An 18,570-nucleotide genomic window follows, 5' to 3' on the forward strand; every position below is an offset into this window, starting at 1 on the left:
GTAGTGTGTCGGCCTCTCACCGCTGGATACCGTGGTTCAAATCCCGGTCCCTCCATGTGAGATTTGTGCTGGACAAAGTGGAGGCGGGACAGGTTTTTCATTCCAGCAACACTCTCCATTCTCATTTCATAGCATTTATCAGTCATTAAGAAATCACTTTGGGAGTGGCGACCCTATCGTACTAATAGCCTATATATGCTTCATTCATTACATGCCTGACCCGGTCAAGGACTGGAAAACATATTGTAGGTTTACATTCATTGAGAAAGTATCCTCAAAATTTCACCCATCTCCTCCTCTAACGAAATGTGAAGGACACAGCATCCTTGAACTATTTCTGTATTTTCTTAAGTGTTGAAGGTAAACAAATACTATGATGGTCCATATTTATTACCCACACTGATAAGTGTGTTGAAAAGGATCCACAGGAAAACACGGGGAGTTTTACATAACTAGACCCGCTGTGTGGGTGTAAGAGTCAGCGGAAAAGCGCCGTCTTGGCCGACTGTACTTATGTATACAGCTGACATACTGGGGCTTAATTTTACATATGTAAATGAATTGTGTAACAACGTACACAAATTAGGCCTTCTGTACTTACGCAAAGTGGTTTGCAGGACATTCAGGTATGGAGAAGAAGAGAGCTAGACAATTTATAGATGATGAAAAAGTTAAAGTTTATTGAGAAAGTGGATACTAAACCACACACGAAACTTGCAAATCGCCCAGATGTTGGACTTTCCTGTGACAACTTTAAACATGATTGTAAGTGATGTGTATAGTTTGCATTTCTAAGAACGTTTTTTCCTTGACATTTTACTATGTTGGTGTTCTTAGAATGTATTATTTCTTTATTTATTTCATTAATGACAATTGTAAACACTTGTTTCTTTTCATCGTATTTATTTTTATGTTCAAACCTCAACGTTACTTTTATCAGTCCCCGCAAAAACGTCCTAACCAGTCATGGCTGTACATGAATAACAAATGTTAGTAGAACCAAACCAAGGTGAGTGGAGACCTGCACAGCACAGCGCTACTACTAAGGAACATGACGTCATCGCAGTACAGTCGGCCAAGGAGAACAACTGGAGCACTAACCAAGACAGACTACAATACTCAGACCTTAAGGCAGGTTTTAATTAGCGGCCATGCATAGGTTGTATGTGAATGCGGTTGAGTTTAAAGTAATAATTGTGAAATAATTGTTTGAGCCTGCTTGCAATGGTGATTTTCAATACTGATAAAGATGTATTTGAGTCGCTAGGTGATTTTACGTGGAAACTCAAAATACCTGGAGGTTAATAATTTTGTGTTTGCACGTAGTGCTATATAGGTTAAGCATTTATCATTGTTTGAGTCGCGGTGTTATAGAATGTTGTCAGCATGGTCGCGTTGTGTACCTCTCTGGAAGTAAAAAATGGACAATTCTCCACGTATTTCTACCCTTTCTTAGTTTCTTCATTCCTTTCACTTTCCATTTTACTTCACTTAATCCCAGAATGTCGAGTTTCCGCCTCTCCATTAAGTCAATCAATTCATTTTCCTTATCATTCATTGTTAAAATATTTAGTTCCAAATCTGGTTTTGTTCTCTGATCTAACACTTGCATGAACACCAGTACTGCCATCATACTGTGCAACTGTAGCCAGAGACTTATCAATTCCATTTCCATTTTTAAACTTCCATCCGAGGCTAGTATTCTAGTTGAAAGCAAGTAGAAATTTACTTATCTGCCGACCTGCTAAACCTAACACACCTGAGAATTTTCTTTCAGGGTTTACTCCTTTAGCCTTTGAAGATCCCTCTTCTCTACAACGCAGTGGTTTCCTCTTCTAATGTTCCCCAGAGAGAATGGGTTGCCTCATCCACCATCTTCGCCATTTCGAAGGTCTCCTTCTCAGTCTAAGATGCTGTTAAGGTCTTCACCCATAACCCTGGGGATGGGTTCCACTTGATACCCCGTGAGACTGTGTCCCTGCCTGAATTTAGCTCTCCTTCTCACCGGCCTACTGATGTGGAGGATACCCACCCCTGCAGCGTGGACGCACCAGACAAGAACTACTGGTCCCATTTCTCCACTATGTGATTCTGATACGTGCATTATTCCTGGATCTGAAGTTAAAAACTACAGATTCACAGCATTTCTGACTTTAAATTTGTCTCTGGAAGATCTTAATGTAATCTGATTGAAATTTCAACTGCATGTGTGAAATCTTTAAGAACTCATCTAGGGTCATTTGGTGCACAAACATTGGATTCTTTTTCTGACACTTGGTCAAAACATATTTCCATTCTGTAGGGGAAAATACATATTCACAGGGACTTCATACAGACTTCTCTTGGTGTCTAGTACTTGTATGCAACCATGAAGACAGACATTCTGAAAATCATAATTCCCCGTATGCAAAAAGTTCTCAAAAATGTCCATTCTATCGTCTTCACTGAATATCTGAAAGCATGCTTTCTTGCAGTTACAGCCAGGACCCGGTTGATGACCGTTCCTCTCTGGCCTCTTTCCTCATTTCTGCACATAATGTAGAACTAAGTTGCAATCATCTCAACTTTTTTGTTACTGATTCAAACCCCTGTTTCTTTTTCTGCCACATCTTTCTCCTCTAGTGTCCATGTCATCAGTGACAGGATCATCCCAGAAAAATAAACATTTACAAACAACAAATTTATAATTAAAATATATATTTTCACAATAAAAACTTTAATTTCAAACCTGCACAAAATTTTGTGCAATCTATCCCTTTTCAGAATGTAATACTGTATGGTCACAACATGCAAGAATAACATGGTATCTACAGTAGATACCTCAATACATGTACAACAACTGCAGTAGATACCATCATATACTTGCAAACTGGAAAAGTGAGGTTATAAAATCTTACCTCATTTTTTATATTAACAGAGTTGTGTTCATTTCCATTTTCCTCTGCTTAATAGGCTAGATCGTTATCAGAAACACCACAGTCTTAATCACTCACTAGAAGCTGTTCAAGCATTGCAGTATAGCACATTTCCTCTTCCCTATCAAACTCCAACTTTCTGCTAGCAGCCATTTTGTTTCACATACCATGTTTTACATGCACTGTTTAGGAGTTTTCATGAGAAATGAGTCTGTATACTGCTACCATCTGTTGAGATACCGAAAAAATAACTGCTCCTTTCAAAGCAGATCAGATGCCACGTTTTATATTCAATATCTCAATATCGCCAAAACTGTCTCTTACCATGTTTTACACCCGAACCCCGTCTTGTGATAGCCTAGTTATGGATACGGTCAGTCGTGAAATTCCTTACTAATGAACACAAAATTAAAAATCAGTCAGAAAGTGGACGTACCTAGTTTTGTCTTGATCACTCGAGTTGGTCGAAGTTTTGTTGATTTCAAAATGGTGGCCAAAGTGATTCCTCCTGGTCACACATGGTCAAGTGTAACCTCCAATTCATTGTGTAAACTTACTTACTTACTTACTCCATGGCTCTACGGTCCTTTAAGGACCTTGGCCTCCTTGACCACAGCTCTCCAGTCGTCCCGGTCTTCAGCACGCCTATGCCACCTCCTGACTCCAACGGTCCTCAGATCAGTCTCCACATCCTCCAGCCATCTCATCCGGGGCCAACCTCTCCTTCTCCTGCCCCCAGGGTATCCTGTCAGTGCTTTCCTTGGAAGTCTTCCCTCCTCCATCCGTTGTACATGCCCCAGCCATCCAATTCGTCTCATTTTGATTGATGTCACCAAGTCCGGCTCCTTATACAATAATCTTATTTCTTCATTTGTTCTGATTCCCCATAAATCTCCCTCCTTCACCGGTCCAAATATCTTCCTCAGTACTTTCCCACACATTTAATCTCCTCTCTGTGGCCTTAGTCAATACCCATGCCTCACTCCCATACATAAGCACTGGTTTAATTATTGTTTTGTAGAGAGTCAGTTTTAATTTCGTGCTTAAGTTTTTACTTCTCAGAAGGGGATACAGTGCCCTGTAGGATCTGTTGGCAGCCTTAATTCGATTTACAATATCTGTCTCAACTTTATTTTCTGATGTTATTACTGAGCCAAGATATGTGTAGCTATCTACTGCTTCAAAGGTGTAACCATCCACTTGGAGTTTTTCAGTGTTCCTTCCATTTCTCTCCGTTACCATATATTTAGATTTAGCCTCACTTATCCCCAAGCCCAAGGACCCAGCCGTATCTTTCAGCTCCCTCAATGCAGTTGTGCCTCGTTACTTCTAGCAGATATCACCACATCATCTGCATAAGCCAAAATTTGGATCTGACTATTGTAAATATTACCACCCGGATTAGTAGTTACTGATCTTACAGCTTTCTCCAACACTAGATTAAATAACACTGGTGATAAGGGGTCTCCCTGCCTTAGGCCTTCTTCGGTTCTGAAAGATCTTGACAGACTTCCGTGCACTTTTACCTGACTTCTGCTGTTCTCCAGGGTCATCTTAGTCAATTTTATTAACTTCTATGGGAATTTAAACTCCTTCATTGTTTCCCACAATGTAGATCTCTTAACTTTGTCATAGGCTCGTTTAAAATCTATAAAAAAATGCCCTAGTCGAACGTTGTATTCATATGTCTTTTCCAGAGTCATCCTCATGGTGAAAATATGGTCCATCGTTGATCTCCCAGGTCCGAAACCAGCTTGGTGCTCCCCTATAATTCTTTCTGCTCTACTACTAACTCTCTTAGTTATGGCTGTAGAGAGGATTTTGTATACTATACCCAGTAAGGATATACCTCGATAATTCTTGCATTGCATGCGTGACCGCTTCTTATGTATAGGATATATATTTGCTAGTGTCCAGTCCTCCGGCATTGTACCTGTTTCCCATACCTTTTTAATTATCTCATGTATTTTCTTCACCAACACTTCTCCTCCATGTTTTACCATTTCTGCTGTTATGAGGTGATTCCCTGGGGCTTTACTGCTCTTCTTTCTTGCTAGGGGCTTTACGTCGCACCGACACAGATAGGTCTTATGGCGACGATGGGATAGGAAAGGCCTAGGAGTTGGAAGGAAGCGGCCGTGGCCTTAATTAAGGTACAGCCCCAGCATTTGCCTGGTGTGAAAATGGGAAACCACGGAAAACCATTTTCAGGGCTGCCGATAGTGGGATTCGAACCTACTATCTCCCGGATGCAAGCTCACAGCCGCGCGCCTCTACGCGCACGGCCAACTCGCCCGGTTTACTGCTCTTCAGTTGTTTTATAATATATCTTATTTCTTCAATCGATGGTGATCCCATATCGTCTTCATCCTCATCTCCATTCTCATCCCTCTCTTCTTCCTCACACTCATCTCCATATTTACCCTCCTCATCTCTCTCTGAAGTTTCCATACGGTCTGATCCTTCTCTTTCTTCATTTATTGGTCTGACAGAAAGTAATGTTTCAAAATGTTTTGTCCATTTTTCCAGAATTCGTTCTTTCCCAACAATGAGTCTATCAGTCTCATCCTTAAGCATATTCACTCTGGGTTGATATCCCTTCTCTACTTGTCCAACCCCATGGAAGAATTTTCTGCCTTGTTTGTTTTCAAAATTCTTCTGCATTTCATCCACTCTCTCCCTTCTATTCTTTTCTTCTTCCTTATCAATGTCTTTGCTATTCTCCGTTTCTCTTTAAAAACTGCCATATTATTTCGAGTGGGGTCTCTGTAGCATTCTTTGTCGGGCAAGATTTCTCTCTTCCAGAACCTTATTCACTTCTTTGTCATATTTATTTCTACTCTGTTTCCTTCTCTCTCCAAGTACTTCCTGCGCCGTTGTAATTATTGCTAGCTTGGTTTCCTCTCACATTGTGTTGATGTCCACATCTTCGTTTCTGCCCATCTGTAGCTTTCTTTGCAGCCGGTCTCTATACTCTTCCCCCTTCTCATCCCTTAACAGTTCTACATTATAGATCTTACTCTGCTCAGCTCTGTCCCTGGGTTTAATTGCCAGTCTTTCTTGGAACTTGATCCTCACCAATATGTGATCTGAATCACTGTCTGCACCACGCATTCTTCTCACATCCATTATATTGGAGGCATGTCGCGCATCTATCAGCACATGGTCTATCTGGTTCTTTGTCAGACCGTCCAGTGATATCTCTTTATGGATCTCCTTATGGGGAAAACATGTGCTCTTAATCACCAGCTCCTTGCTAAAGGCAAAGTCAATCAATTTCCACCCGTTTTCATTTGATTCTTGGTGTTTACTATGATATCCTGCCACTGGGTGGTTTTCTTTCTCTTTGCCTACTTTGGCATTATAATCCCCTAGGACAACTTTAACATCATACTTGGGCAACTTGTCATATACTTAATCCATTTTTTCATAGAAATGTTCTTTCTCTTCTTCATCAGCATCCTCTGGTGGGGCATGGACACTAATTAGTGATATGTTGGCAAATCTCCCTCTCAATCTTAACCGGCATAGTCTGGGGCTTATTGCTTCATATTCAATCACATTATGACTGACCGATTTCTTGACCATAAACCCTGTTCCTATTCTATTTTCTTCCTCCCCACTATTGAACAAAATATAGTGCTGTAGATCTGTCACCTCGATTGCCTTCCATCTTATCTCCTGTAATGCTGCCACATCTATCTGATATTTAAGTAATTCCTCCTCCAATTTTCTACTAGCCCCGGCCTGCAAGATACTTCTCACATTCCATGTTCCAATATATCCGTATCGTTGCCATTTAGTGTGCTTCAGTCGTCGTAAGTTTGGGACCGTCTGGTTATCTTGATTTGGTTTCTGAACAATACGTAGTTTTGTGGTAGTGGAGTTGTTAGCCCCACGTACCAACCCCCAACCTGGAGGACCAGGGTATCACTCTTAGTCTGGATCATCACCTTAGACCTGTCCGGCTTGGGTGGCCCTACCAGGAGCATATGCTCCCGCCGGCATAGCTCTAAGGATCGTTTGAACACGCAAGCCTCCAAAACACCCGGCAAAATGTATTTTGCCCTCGTCAAGGTGGTGATACCATCGGGAGGTTCATTGTGTAAAAGTGTGATCAAAAATTAATGCTTAAAAAAAAAAAAAAAAGCTTCTACTAACATTTGTTTTAGAAAGAGTGTGATCTGCAATAATACTTCCAATAGTTTTATTGGCCCCAGTATACATGTTTTCAGATGTGTTGTCTCTTGTTTATTACACCTTTCAGTATACTTGTTACTTTAAGCCCCAGCGGAAAACATTTTCATATTTGTTCTCTTGTATTTTGACGCACTCTTTAATACTTTTCTCTCATCTTTAGAATTGTAGATATCATTTTCACTGTACCCGCGTATCTCCTTCATCCATTCTCTCTGGGTAGGGTAGTGTACCAAAGCCCTTAACCTTACTCGATCTTTCCACCATTCCTCTTCTAGTACTTTATTGCTATCGACTCCTCTATTTGCAATTCAGTCCACAAGAGAGCTCCTCCATCTCATCCTAAGGCCGTCCCCTAGGCCTCTTTCCAGTCACTGTATCCATGAATGTTCTCTTTGGTATTCTCTCACCTGGCATTCTCATCATGTGTCCAAACCCTTTTAGCTTTGCTATATCAATATCTTCTTGAAGTTTACACACTTCCACGCTGCTTCTTATTTCCTCGTTTCTTATCCAATCTTGTTTTGCCTTTCCCTGTACGCTCCTCAAGAACTTAATTTGAGCTGCTTGTATCTTACTTTGGTTACGCTTAGTCAACGTCCAGGCTGCTGAAGCATAGGTCAGTATAGGTTTGTAATAGGACGAGTATAAAACCTCCTTGCACTTCATTGGCACATCTTTGTTTCATACAATGTCTCTCACACTGGTAGAAACTTGCAGACTTCTGTATTCTTAAATCAATTTCTCCATCCAAATTTCCATCTTAGGGGCCGATGACCCTCGATGTTAGGCCCTTTAAAACAACAAGCATAAATTTCCATCTTGTGAAATCATGCTGCCCAAATACTTAAAATTTTTAACTACGTCAAGAGGTTCATTTCCTATTTTTATCACTTCCCTGGATTTTCTGTTACCTCTCGCCATGATCGCAGTCTTGCTTTTCGCAGTACTAATCTTCATTCCAAAATTGATCTCCTCATTCCATAAATCAACTTGTGCCTGTACTTCCTGTTCATTATCTCCCCAAACTACAATGTCATCAGCAAAGAGCATAGACTTTACTTGCTCGCCCATCATCCTCTCTTTGATATTATATAGAATTCTATCCATGATGATAATGATAGATGATGTAAAGTGCCATGTCGGAAAAAATCGTACCTAGCATTTTCATATTCCTGTTGGATAGTTTTATTCATATATTCAGTAGTATGTTTTCTCACTTAACACTTTCTTTTTCCTTGTCCCCTGCAGAAATGTCTGAACAAGGTTTTAATGAATATGAAACTTCATAGATTTATTTCGTATCTTGCAGATATTTTATTTAGACAAGTAAAAGCTGCCAATTATGGCTACCGCTATACACAGTACAGCAGAACCTCGATAATTCAAAATCGGTTAATTCAAAATCCCGCGTAATTCAAAGAAGCACTCGTTCCAGGAAACATGAGGTATGGTTTTGCATGTTATTTAAACGGTTTAATTCAAAATAAAGATAATTTGTAATTCGAAGAACAATGTCGGTCCAATTACCAAAAATCAGACTTACTTCACGACTGCCTTTACATGTTTTAAAAATAGTATTTTAAAGAGTAATTTAAATTAAAAATCTATTTGCGTCATGATAGAATGAGTCTTCCGGAACGTGCTGGGGTAGCTTTCCGTACTTTCACTCACTTTGGTGTCTCTACAGTTTGTTTCATATTTGCTAATTTCGAGTAAAATCTTAATTCTTTGTATTCGGAATTTTAGGGCACACCACAATATCATGTAGCAGGCAGTGTGCGGAGAAGCAGAAGCTGCAAACAATGCCAATAGCTTGATGTATTCACAAAGGCATACATAAAATGCTGTTACTTGCGTACACGGATTTTATTTACAATTATTTACAAGTTAAACACACATAACCTAATCAACTGCCATCACAAACAAAACACTACTACGGAAACATCAGAAGATTACAACTGCCGTCTTGAACAGTTGACTGCTGAATGCCACATTAGCATGTCAGCACAATATAAATTCACAAGAACAACTCCTGTTAAACAATAACTCCACTCCACCATCGAGACTGTCTCTTTATATAGGTTGCCTGGCCAGGCTTCTAGGATATCTCGTAAATTCTAGGTGCCTAAAGCCTAGTTATAATGTAAAAGAACATTCTGAAACCATATAGTGTCCAAGATATGTTATTCAGGATGTTACAGTGTGTTGCACAATGTTACTGTGGATTATACATCATATATACAGGTACTAATAAATTATACACAATTAATTACAGGTTCTTACATTAACTAAACTAGTATAAATAGCACCATGTTTCATGACACAACCTCACAAATAATACTATAGTAAATAATACTAATACTAATTGTACCGGGTGGTACACCTCCACGTCGCTAATTCGAACTTTGCGCCAGTTGAAACTCCTCTACTGGAGGAAGCCGGAACTTTATCTACTGTGTTAATTTTCAAGTTTCTCAGATGATATCACTACTTGGAAATTTTGAAGTTTCTGAACTGGGTCATTTTCGATGTATTTTTGTTTTGCCTGAAGTAAGAAGTGTGGACATTCTTTTCTACATGGCACTACTGAAGAAATACAATTATGCACCCTGGTGCGAAGTGAAAGAACTATGTTTTTGAAGAAATTTGGTATTCATAAGTTTGTTCTTTGTTAAATTTCTTTCAGTCATTGTTTAAGTTCGCAATATTAACCCTTTCTTTCCCCTTGGTTTGAATTTAGCCAATCCCGAATTTCTTTAATTAATTTATGACCAATCAGGTGTATCTTCTCCAACTTGGATATGTTGCTTAACCCTAGCCAATAAAATTCTTGTGGGAGGGTGTTCTCATTCCTGAAACGCCTCGAACTTTCCGCGAGAGTATATAAACTGCTGATTTTCGGGTCTCCAGGCCACTTCAGTAACATCTTTCAGTGTGTAAAGTACGTAGCAGGGGGCGGGAAGCGCCTCTTTCTTCGGGCAGCAGTTCATCCACAAGGTAATGGCCGTTTAATAACTTCTTTTCTTGCTAGCTCAGCAGTTTAACTCTCGGGGCAGGTCCGAAGCCTTTTACCATGTAACTTTCCCTTAAAATGTAAAGACACTTGGTATCAATTCTATCTGTTTAAACTATAAATTGGGATAGAGAGTGCTTAACCCTCTTGAGCTCCCACTCATATTGCAATGAGGTGAACTTATTTTCACAACCGTTTCTGCCTTAACGTAATGTACATTGTTTCCTCCTAAAAGTCACCTCTTTAGTATGGGATTAGCCCTTGCAGTAACGGCCTAGTACCAAGTAGGTTTTATATAAAGTGTATTAGGAGTGCAAGTACGCCTCCTCTCAAGTTGGTATTTTAGAGGCCATATAATTGACCTGTTTCTTTACTTAATAGGCCTCAGTAGGTTGGGTATTTTTACCCCTGTTTTCATGTCCTTCGAGGACCACTTGAAAGTGGAGTTTGGTGTGGCCTTTGATAGGCTCAAACTCAAGAGCAGGTAGCTCTTTCCTAAATTTTGTTTCTGCGCACCTCGAGGAGGCTTTACTGTGTAATTGGGAGCAAGTGCTCCTGGGCATGATAGGGGTCTTCTGCCCCTTTGTTGAATTGTGTATATCGTAAAGTTGGGCTAACTGCTCAAGAATTGTGAGTCCGGGGCTCGAAGCCCAAATCCTGTGAACACTGTAATTGTACATTTGTTACCTTGCTACTCTGTACCTGCCATTCTTGTTATTTCTTGATTTTGCTAAGAAAATATAACCTTGTTAAATTTTATCTTAACTTTAATTTCGTATTCTGAGACCTGTTCACCCCCGCACCTTCTTTCACCTCTGCTGATCCACCAAACCACGGTAACACTAATAAGTGGATGTAAACACTTCATAGCCATACCTCACAAGTAATAATAATAATAATAATAATAATAATAATAATAATAATAATAATAATAATAATAATCATAATAATAATAATCATCATCATCATTCGAGCTCGATATTGGCATTATTTACCCATGGCTTAAAGAATACTGTTTTCAAGTTATAGCCATCTATTACACTTCTGTTAAGCTGGCAAAAAAGCGTGGCTCATATAATCAAATCGTATGCACCGAACAATATTGTCAATGCCGATGAAACTGCATTTTTTAATGCTGAGCCCAACTGGACTTATGGTTTTAAAGGAGAGAAGTGCCAGCCGGGAAACTGCACAGGGGTGGGGGTCATTGTACTGTGTTGCAATGCACACAGAAGCAAGAGAATTCCTCCCCTCCTCACAGGAAAAATTTGATAAGCCACGATGTTTTAAGGGCGTAAGGCACTTTCCGTGCAAGTACAAGGCATCTAAAAAATGCAAACAGTACAGTAATCCCAAAAAGAAAGCATCTGCTTAGGGAAGCCAGCAAAATTTGTCCTCATCTTTGATTCGTGTTTTTTTTCCTTTCGTTGCGTGAGGTGATGTTTGCCAGTGATTTATTCAAGTGCATTATTTGAATAATGTAAATGCACCTTTTTGGATACATTTCGGAAATAGCTTTTTCCATGGTATTTGAAAGGTTTAAACTGTGAATCAAGTTGATGGCATGCATTAATGGGGTAAAATACTTTCAGCAACGTAACAGCAGCAATCAGTAGGCGGCTGCATTAGTAAATATCAGAAACACCTTATTTTCGTCCATGATATTGGGGAAAAGTACCTTGAGACCTTTATTTACAAACTGAGCAACTGTCTCCTGATAGGTTTTAGTCAACTGTCTGCTGCAGATCAAATATGGCGAACATGGCGTGTTGGTATCTAATTTTCCGACTATCAAGTGGGCAATATAACGACCTAGAGTGTCAGTAGTCTCCTCGACAGAGATCCAGATGTATCTCCTATATCTTCCCTTATCTGCCTGACTGTCTTCGTAAAGTGTGTCCAGGCAGTTTTTTCTTAAAGTTGATTCAGATGGAATGTTGCGATGACAATATTTTTGTTAAAAACTTTTGAAGGAAGGATTTTCAAGGGAGTTGAAGGGAATATTTGCCGACACAAGAGCTCTGCATAACACCGCATGGAATTCGTCTTTGATTCCCTTATTTAGTGAATCTGTTCTTAATAATCTTTGTTTAAGATTTGATTTTCTTTGCAGATTTTCCTGATGTTTAATCTCCTGGACATGTTGACTATGATGCGATCGCCTTTCAACACCTAGAAACAACAACAACAACAACTATAAATAGTCGCAAATATTGTGTAAACCGTGCAAGTATATAGGCCAGATGAAAACATGCACAGAAGACTATTCAAATTCATACGGCTTTGTAGCGCTTCCCGATCCCTCCAGTAGGCATGCACCCTGGACCTTTAAGTGATGCAGTAGACGTAATAATTCCATGTGACTATTCCTATCCTGGTCCAGCCTTTGTTAGACAGACCCTCCAACGAGGGTGGACGGCATATGCCGTGTACAAGAAACTGCGTGCTTTGTAGTGGGCGATAGTATTGTGTGCGAGTTTCAGGAATGTTTCGGACAGTACAAATACACAGTCCCCGAGCCAGGGGAAATAACCATTTAAGGTTTAAATCTCCAATCCGGCTGGGAATTGAACCTGGCGCCCTTTGAACCGAAGGCGACTATGCTGACCATTCAACAAAGAAGCCGAACACAGTAGAGGTGAATTTAATTCATTTCTTTTCCTGTTTTGTTATGTTTGTTTGGGTTATGTTGGCCAACATTTTTTGTTACTACCAGTACTGATGCCCGCACATGGCTGAATTCTGTGTTCTTTCCTCCCTACATTTACTGTATGCTTATAAAAAATAAAAAATCATTGCTGTATATATTTACAATGTGTATAATCTGTCATACACTTCCTACAACTGATAAAAGTGCATATCTAATTTTCTTACAATTTCCACCTCGTATTTTTAGGTTCCCTCCGGCAGCATGATATTATTTTCATTTTTCAATATGTTTGTACTATTATTCCTCTTCTAAAACCTGCTTGAAAATGTGCCTTTCTCCGAAATGAATAGACGTTACAGTACCACACAAACTTGGCCAGTTTTTAACGATTCTATAAACAAAAAATTGAGGGACTGGGACGCGCTACAATCCCCAATCATATTTACTGTTATACTTCGTTTAGTGTATGTACACTGAATTGATGTATAAAATGTATAAAATATAATACAACAGAGAGATAGAATGCCTATGTATTAAGTACGACTCTCACACCAAAGTATGTACTTCAGAGTGAAATATAAAACAAATTTCACTTACCTTTTTGCTGCAAACGTCGCAGAATATAATTTTTCCATCCGACATGAAATGGGGAAACTCCTGCAACCACTGTTTAATTAAGGATTCTTGGAAGCTACCACTTTCGGCATAATGCACACACTGAGCAAACAGCCGCACTGAAAGTTTCTCACAGAATGGAATGAAGAATTTCGTTTCCAGCAGGTCAATGGACACTGTCCCCCACCTCGTGACACATAGACTAAGAGATAAAGTGAGTATTCACAGCGGGAGGTTCTTAAGGACTTCTGGGGAGTGGTAATTGGTTTACAGCTTATTTTGTCTTAAAAAAATAAAAAATAAAAAAAAAAAAATATATATATCAAGAAAATATTATTCAAGATATTGAAAATGATTCTGCAAATATTTAAGTTTCTTCAACTAAATTAAAAGCGTTTTTAATTGATTTAGGGATAAAATATAGCAATTATAGGAATATAGGCAAAAATAGGTTCTAACACCAATTTAGGCATTTTTAGGCACTATAGGACCACCGTTTCTAACCTTATAAATACATGAAACATGTAAATACAACTTCATTGTAAGTTATATCTTAAGGAACAAAATAGGCTTTTGCCTAAAATCCGAGATCTAATTATAACACATTGTCTCAAAGCCCGACTGTTGTTATACGAGACTACAAGCCAAAAATTACACATCTCCATTCCCTCACAGGAAGAACTGTATGTGAGTGAGATGATCGGTCTGTGATAAGCCATCTTAAAACAGTATGAACTCATGCTCCACATGTGTGAATTAGTCATGCACTCAGATGTCATTACTTAGCAAATGCATACATTAATATGCTGCATCACGCGTCCGCACGATTATGCGAAGCGCAATGCTCTTTTTATCAAGTAGTAAATTAACATTCGCCAGAATTGTCTCCAAATGGCTTGTAAAACCTCTAGAAAAGTCACTAGTCGCTCTCTTTGAAATTCTGCCACTAAATTACTAAAATAGACTCCAAATCTAGCAACTGCAACTAATCTCTAGAACAAACTAGACTGATGTGAACGAACACGAACATAGCAGGGAAGAAGGAGAGATTTACAATTGATATAAGTGTTGCGATATACAGGTTTCAATAAACATCGCACATTCGCATACATTTCTCGTATTAAAAAAATGTCAATATTTGATTTGAAAGCAGCCAATGAGCGAAGGACTGCTGGCCACTGGCATTCAATGCTAAAATGGTGGGAAATGAAAACAAATGTTTGAAATTCACCAAAAATTAAGCTAAAATCGGGAGAAACAATAGAATAATCGGGAGGCGTGAAAAACTGTCGTCTCCCGACTAAATCGGGAATTTGGGCAGGTATGCATTAAGAATGATGGTGCAGTGGGATTGGTGGAGAAAATCTTTCTTTCTGAGAAAATGAGGTTACATCCGGGCACATCATTCAAATTCACAAACTTGCCATTGCTATGCCAGAGAGCCAGCCGCTGCCTGTTGCTATTCGTCAGAGGAGGAAAGGGAAGGGAAGGGAAGGGAAGGGAAGGTGGGAGACAGATGTAATGCTCGGTGCGAAAGCACAAGTTTCTAGTTCGTATCGCATAGTCACTTCCCAGCCTCAGAACGCAGTATACCGTTTGTTCTGCACCAATTGACTACTATGTGAACCCCACAGAAAGAGAAGATTAACTACAGGCAGCTTTCCATGTCATCTGCAACACACCACACATCCTGAACAGAGTCGAAAGGTCACTACTACACTGTTGTGAACTGTGCACTGAAGCAGGAGGAGTCATACTGAACATCTATTGTAATCAAACCATTGAGCGTATTGTTTCCTTCATTCAGTATTTAATTCTATTTACAATGTTGTGAATGAAGGAATACACAATCATGGGGCGGCAGTGTTGCATTTTCAAACTGGTTAAATAATACAGAACGTTACTGCGACCAACAGATGAGAGGAGAAATGATCTGGTCCATTCCTTGACTGAAAAGTGTGTCTTAATTACAGTGTGTTCTTGAACTGTGTGTGCAATTACGACTGTTTAATAAATGAATTAAGGATATTGCTTGTAAGAGACAAGGACAATCCTGTGCGAGTCGAACGAGGATACATGTGCATACATAAGGAGCATTATACACCCCACTTATCTTCCCACCCCTTCTCTTACCTGAAGCATGGTAGTGGCCTGTACTTTGTCACAGTAAATAAGGCGAGTCCGTCAATTTGAATCGCGCGCCTGGAAGCAACAAAGCAACCTCATTTTTCCAGAAAAGAAAAATTTTCTCGGCCAATCCAATTGCACCATCATTCTCAACATAACATGAAAAGCAACCCTGGTTTTTTGTCGGTGTAGTTCTGATACACCCTGTATAAGTCTCAAGTTAAGACCATATAACAGTATGGTTTCAGTGTGTGGGATCATCACCAGGATTACTTGATTTGAGAACGGGAAAACATCCAAAGAAGTAGCTTGATTTGTTCTGGGCAATTTCTGACAAAAGGGCAGCATTACAAAAATGAAGAAAAGTTAGGGCTCAGAAGACTTAGGAGATGGCATGGAATTACATTACTAGATGAAAAAATGTGAATGTTTTTTTACAAGTAGGAATAACCACAACATAAAGATAAAGTTGGAATTATTTTTTTAAATAGGCTTTATGTCGCACCGACACAGATCTTATGGTGACCATGGGACAGCAAAGGACTAGGAGTGGGAAGGAAGCGGCTGTGGCCATAATTTGCCTGGTGTACAAATGGGAAATCATGGATGAATCAAAAGAGATATTTTGCATCATTATAGATGCATAGTTGTTTCTTAATTTTCCGTAAGCTTTGGAATTATATAGTAGAAGATAACAACTTACGTTTCCTAGGTAAGTCACTTAGAAGTTCCTGCCGTTTGTTTAATCTGTGCTCCAAATACACAATGAGATTCTGGAGGATCTCTTCATTTTCAGCACTGGTCATTTCCATTGATGGGAATGGTGGGCCTAAGCTGAAAAAGGAACAAAAAATTAAAACCTTTATCATGGCTATGATACAGTCAAACCTCCGTAGAACGATTACTGATACAACGATAAACCCGGGTACAGCAATCATTTTATATGGTCCCGGCAGATTTCCTATATTTACTATGTTAATTATCCCTCATTAGAACGATGAAGTAATTTTAGTTAACACCCTGTTATAACAAAGACAAAGTTTCGAGGATCTTACTATTTTCTGCTTGTAAGAATCTGACCATAACAGTTCGTATTGTTTGTTAAACCTCTCGATCTTCAGCTCTGTATTCTTAGAAGCTTCCGTAAATACTTTGCTGGCAGTAAGCAGGTAGCGAATAGCTGCGGCAAGCTGCGCTCAGCAGCAAGCAGCAAGAGTCAAAGAGCTCCTGTGTTTGAAACAGTGTTAATTGTTGTAGTCTGTACATTATTGAGTTTGAGTTGCAGTCAGGAGTGTGGTGTTGAGCTCGTACGAAGTTTATTTACGTGATACCCATGTGCAATCGGTAAATGTTTTTAAGGTGATAAATACGTTTTGGACTTGGCTAATGAGATTTGGACAATGGCTGGAACTCGGAAGCAGATAAACTTAGAGACTAAACTGGAAGTTATCAAAGACACTGATAACGGGATGAAACAGGTAGACATGGCGAGGAAGTATGGACTTGCACAATCGACGTTAGCTATGTTCCTTAAAAAAATGGAAAGAAATTGAGGAAAGTTTTCTAGGTGGTACAAGAAAAAGAATGAAGATGGCTGCGGCTGACAATGTGGACAGTGCTACACTGTGGTGGTTTAATGAGATGCGTGTGCAGAACATTCCAATTAATGGCCCCTTGATATGTCAAAAAGCCTTAAATTTCGCTAAGTTGCTTGGCGATTCTAACTTTCAGACACGTAACGAAATGTGTTTCATTAATTGTATTTTAACGATCTTTCCGTCAGAAGAGTACTGTATATACTGCACTTTTCGGTACAGTAGGTACAGTACTTTAGTAGTTACTATTTAACAAAACCTCATTATAACAATAAGCCTGCTATAACAATATTCATTTTAAGGTCCCCTGGATATTGTCCTATCGAGGTTTGACTGTATAAGAATTAATAAAAATCGTATTTTTCAGTACACCCATCCCAAGAGTAAAAAAAAGCAATGTCAGGCAAAGGCCCATTGGGGATGTAGTTTGGTTTGGTTTAGCAGTGTTTGTAAGATTATAATTATACATATTTCATTTCTGTGATGTTTATCCAAACTGTTGGTTTTAATTCATTCCCGGATTTCCCATTTCCCCATGTTGTACGCTTCTTTTTTGTGGTCCCTCCAAAAACGGAGAATCGAGATTCCACTGTATTCGTATTCAGTGATACCTAAATACACAACACCAGAAAATGTATAAGAACATGTATGGTATGGGGCCAGCCCCGTGCTGTAGGGGTAGCGTGCGTGCCTCTTACCCGGAGGCCCCGGGTTCAATTCCCGGCCAGGTCAGGGATTTTTACCTGGACCTGAGGGCTGGTTTGAGGTCCACTCACCCTATGTGATTAGAATTGAGGAGCTATCCGACGGTGAGATAGCGGCCCCGGTCTAGAAAGCCAAGAATAACAGCTGAGAGGATTCGTCGTGCTGACCACGACACCTCATAATCTGCAGGCCTTCGAGCTGAGCAGCGGTAGTTTGGTAGGCCAAGGCCCTTCAAGGGCTGTAGTCCCATGGGGTTTGGTTTGGTTTTATGTATGGCATCGCAGGCCTGCCTTCCTTTCATCTTACTGATTTACAGAAGCTTCTCGATCAGTAGAAAATTGCTGTTGATTAAAAGAAGCAGCAGTGACAGATTTTGCCTGTCTGAGAAACCCTCTGTCAAAGGTTTGTTGAAAGCAGTTGCCCTGTAGCCTTGACTTTACTGTCAACAACCTCTCCAAGTTCATCACCAACAGATGACCTGAAATTTAGTCACCTGACTAAATATTCTCTCACATTCAGCATTACTGTGAGGGATTGTTAAAATACCCAGAATAATGCAAACTTATCTATCATATTTTAGGCTTCCATCGCCACTTCTTAATTTTCCCCACTATCGACCAATGCACATCAATTCTTTCTTCCATTAAGATCTCATCTGGTGTATCATCTATCTGAAATGCACAGAACTGGGACTGTAATTCATCCATGGCTTCATGCTCTTCACCTGCATCTGCATTCAGTAACACTGGA

General features: G+C 39.6%; 1 protein-coding gene across 2 annotated transcripts in view; it reads right to left on the bottom strand.

Moving 5' to 3' along the window:
• The window catches only part of pav (pavarotti), a 277,353-nt gene that overhangs the window by 105,409 nt on the left and 153,374 nt on the right, over window positions 1-18,570 (bottom strand). For both annotated transcript variants that reach the window (XM_067145761.2, XM_067145760.2), the window contains exon 9: window positions 16,224-16,354. In XM_067145761.2, coding sequence (XP_067001862.2) covers window positions 16,224-16,354 — 131 coding nt within the window. The remainder of the gene's footprint in view (window positions 1-16,223; window positions 16,355-18,570) is intronic.

The sequence above is a fragment of the Anabrus simplex genome, chromosome 4 (assembly GCF_040414725.1).
Source record: "Anabrus simplex isolate iqAnaSimp1 chromosome 4, ASM4041472v1, whole genome shotgun sequence".
Taxonomy (NCBI): Eukaryota; Metazoa; Arthropoda; class Insecta; order Orthoptera; family Tettigoniidae; genus Anabrus; species Anabrus simplex.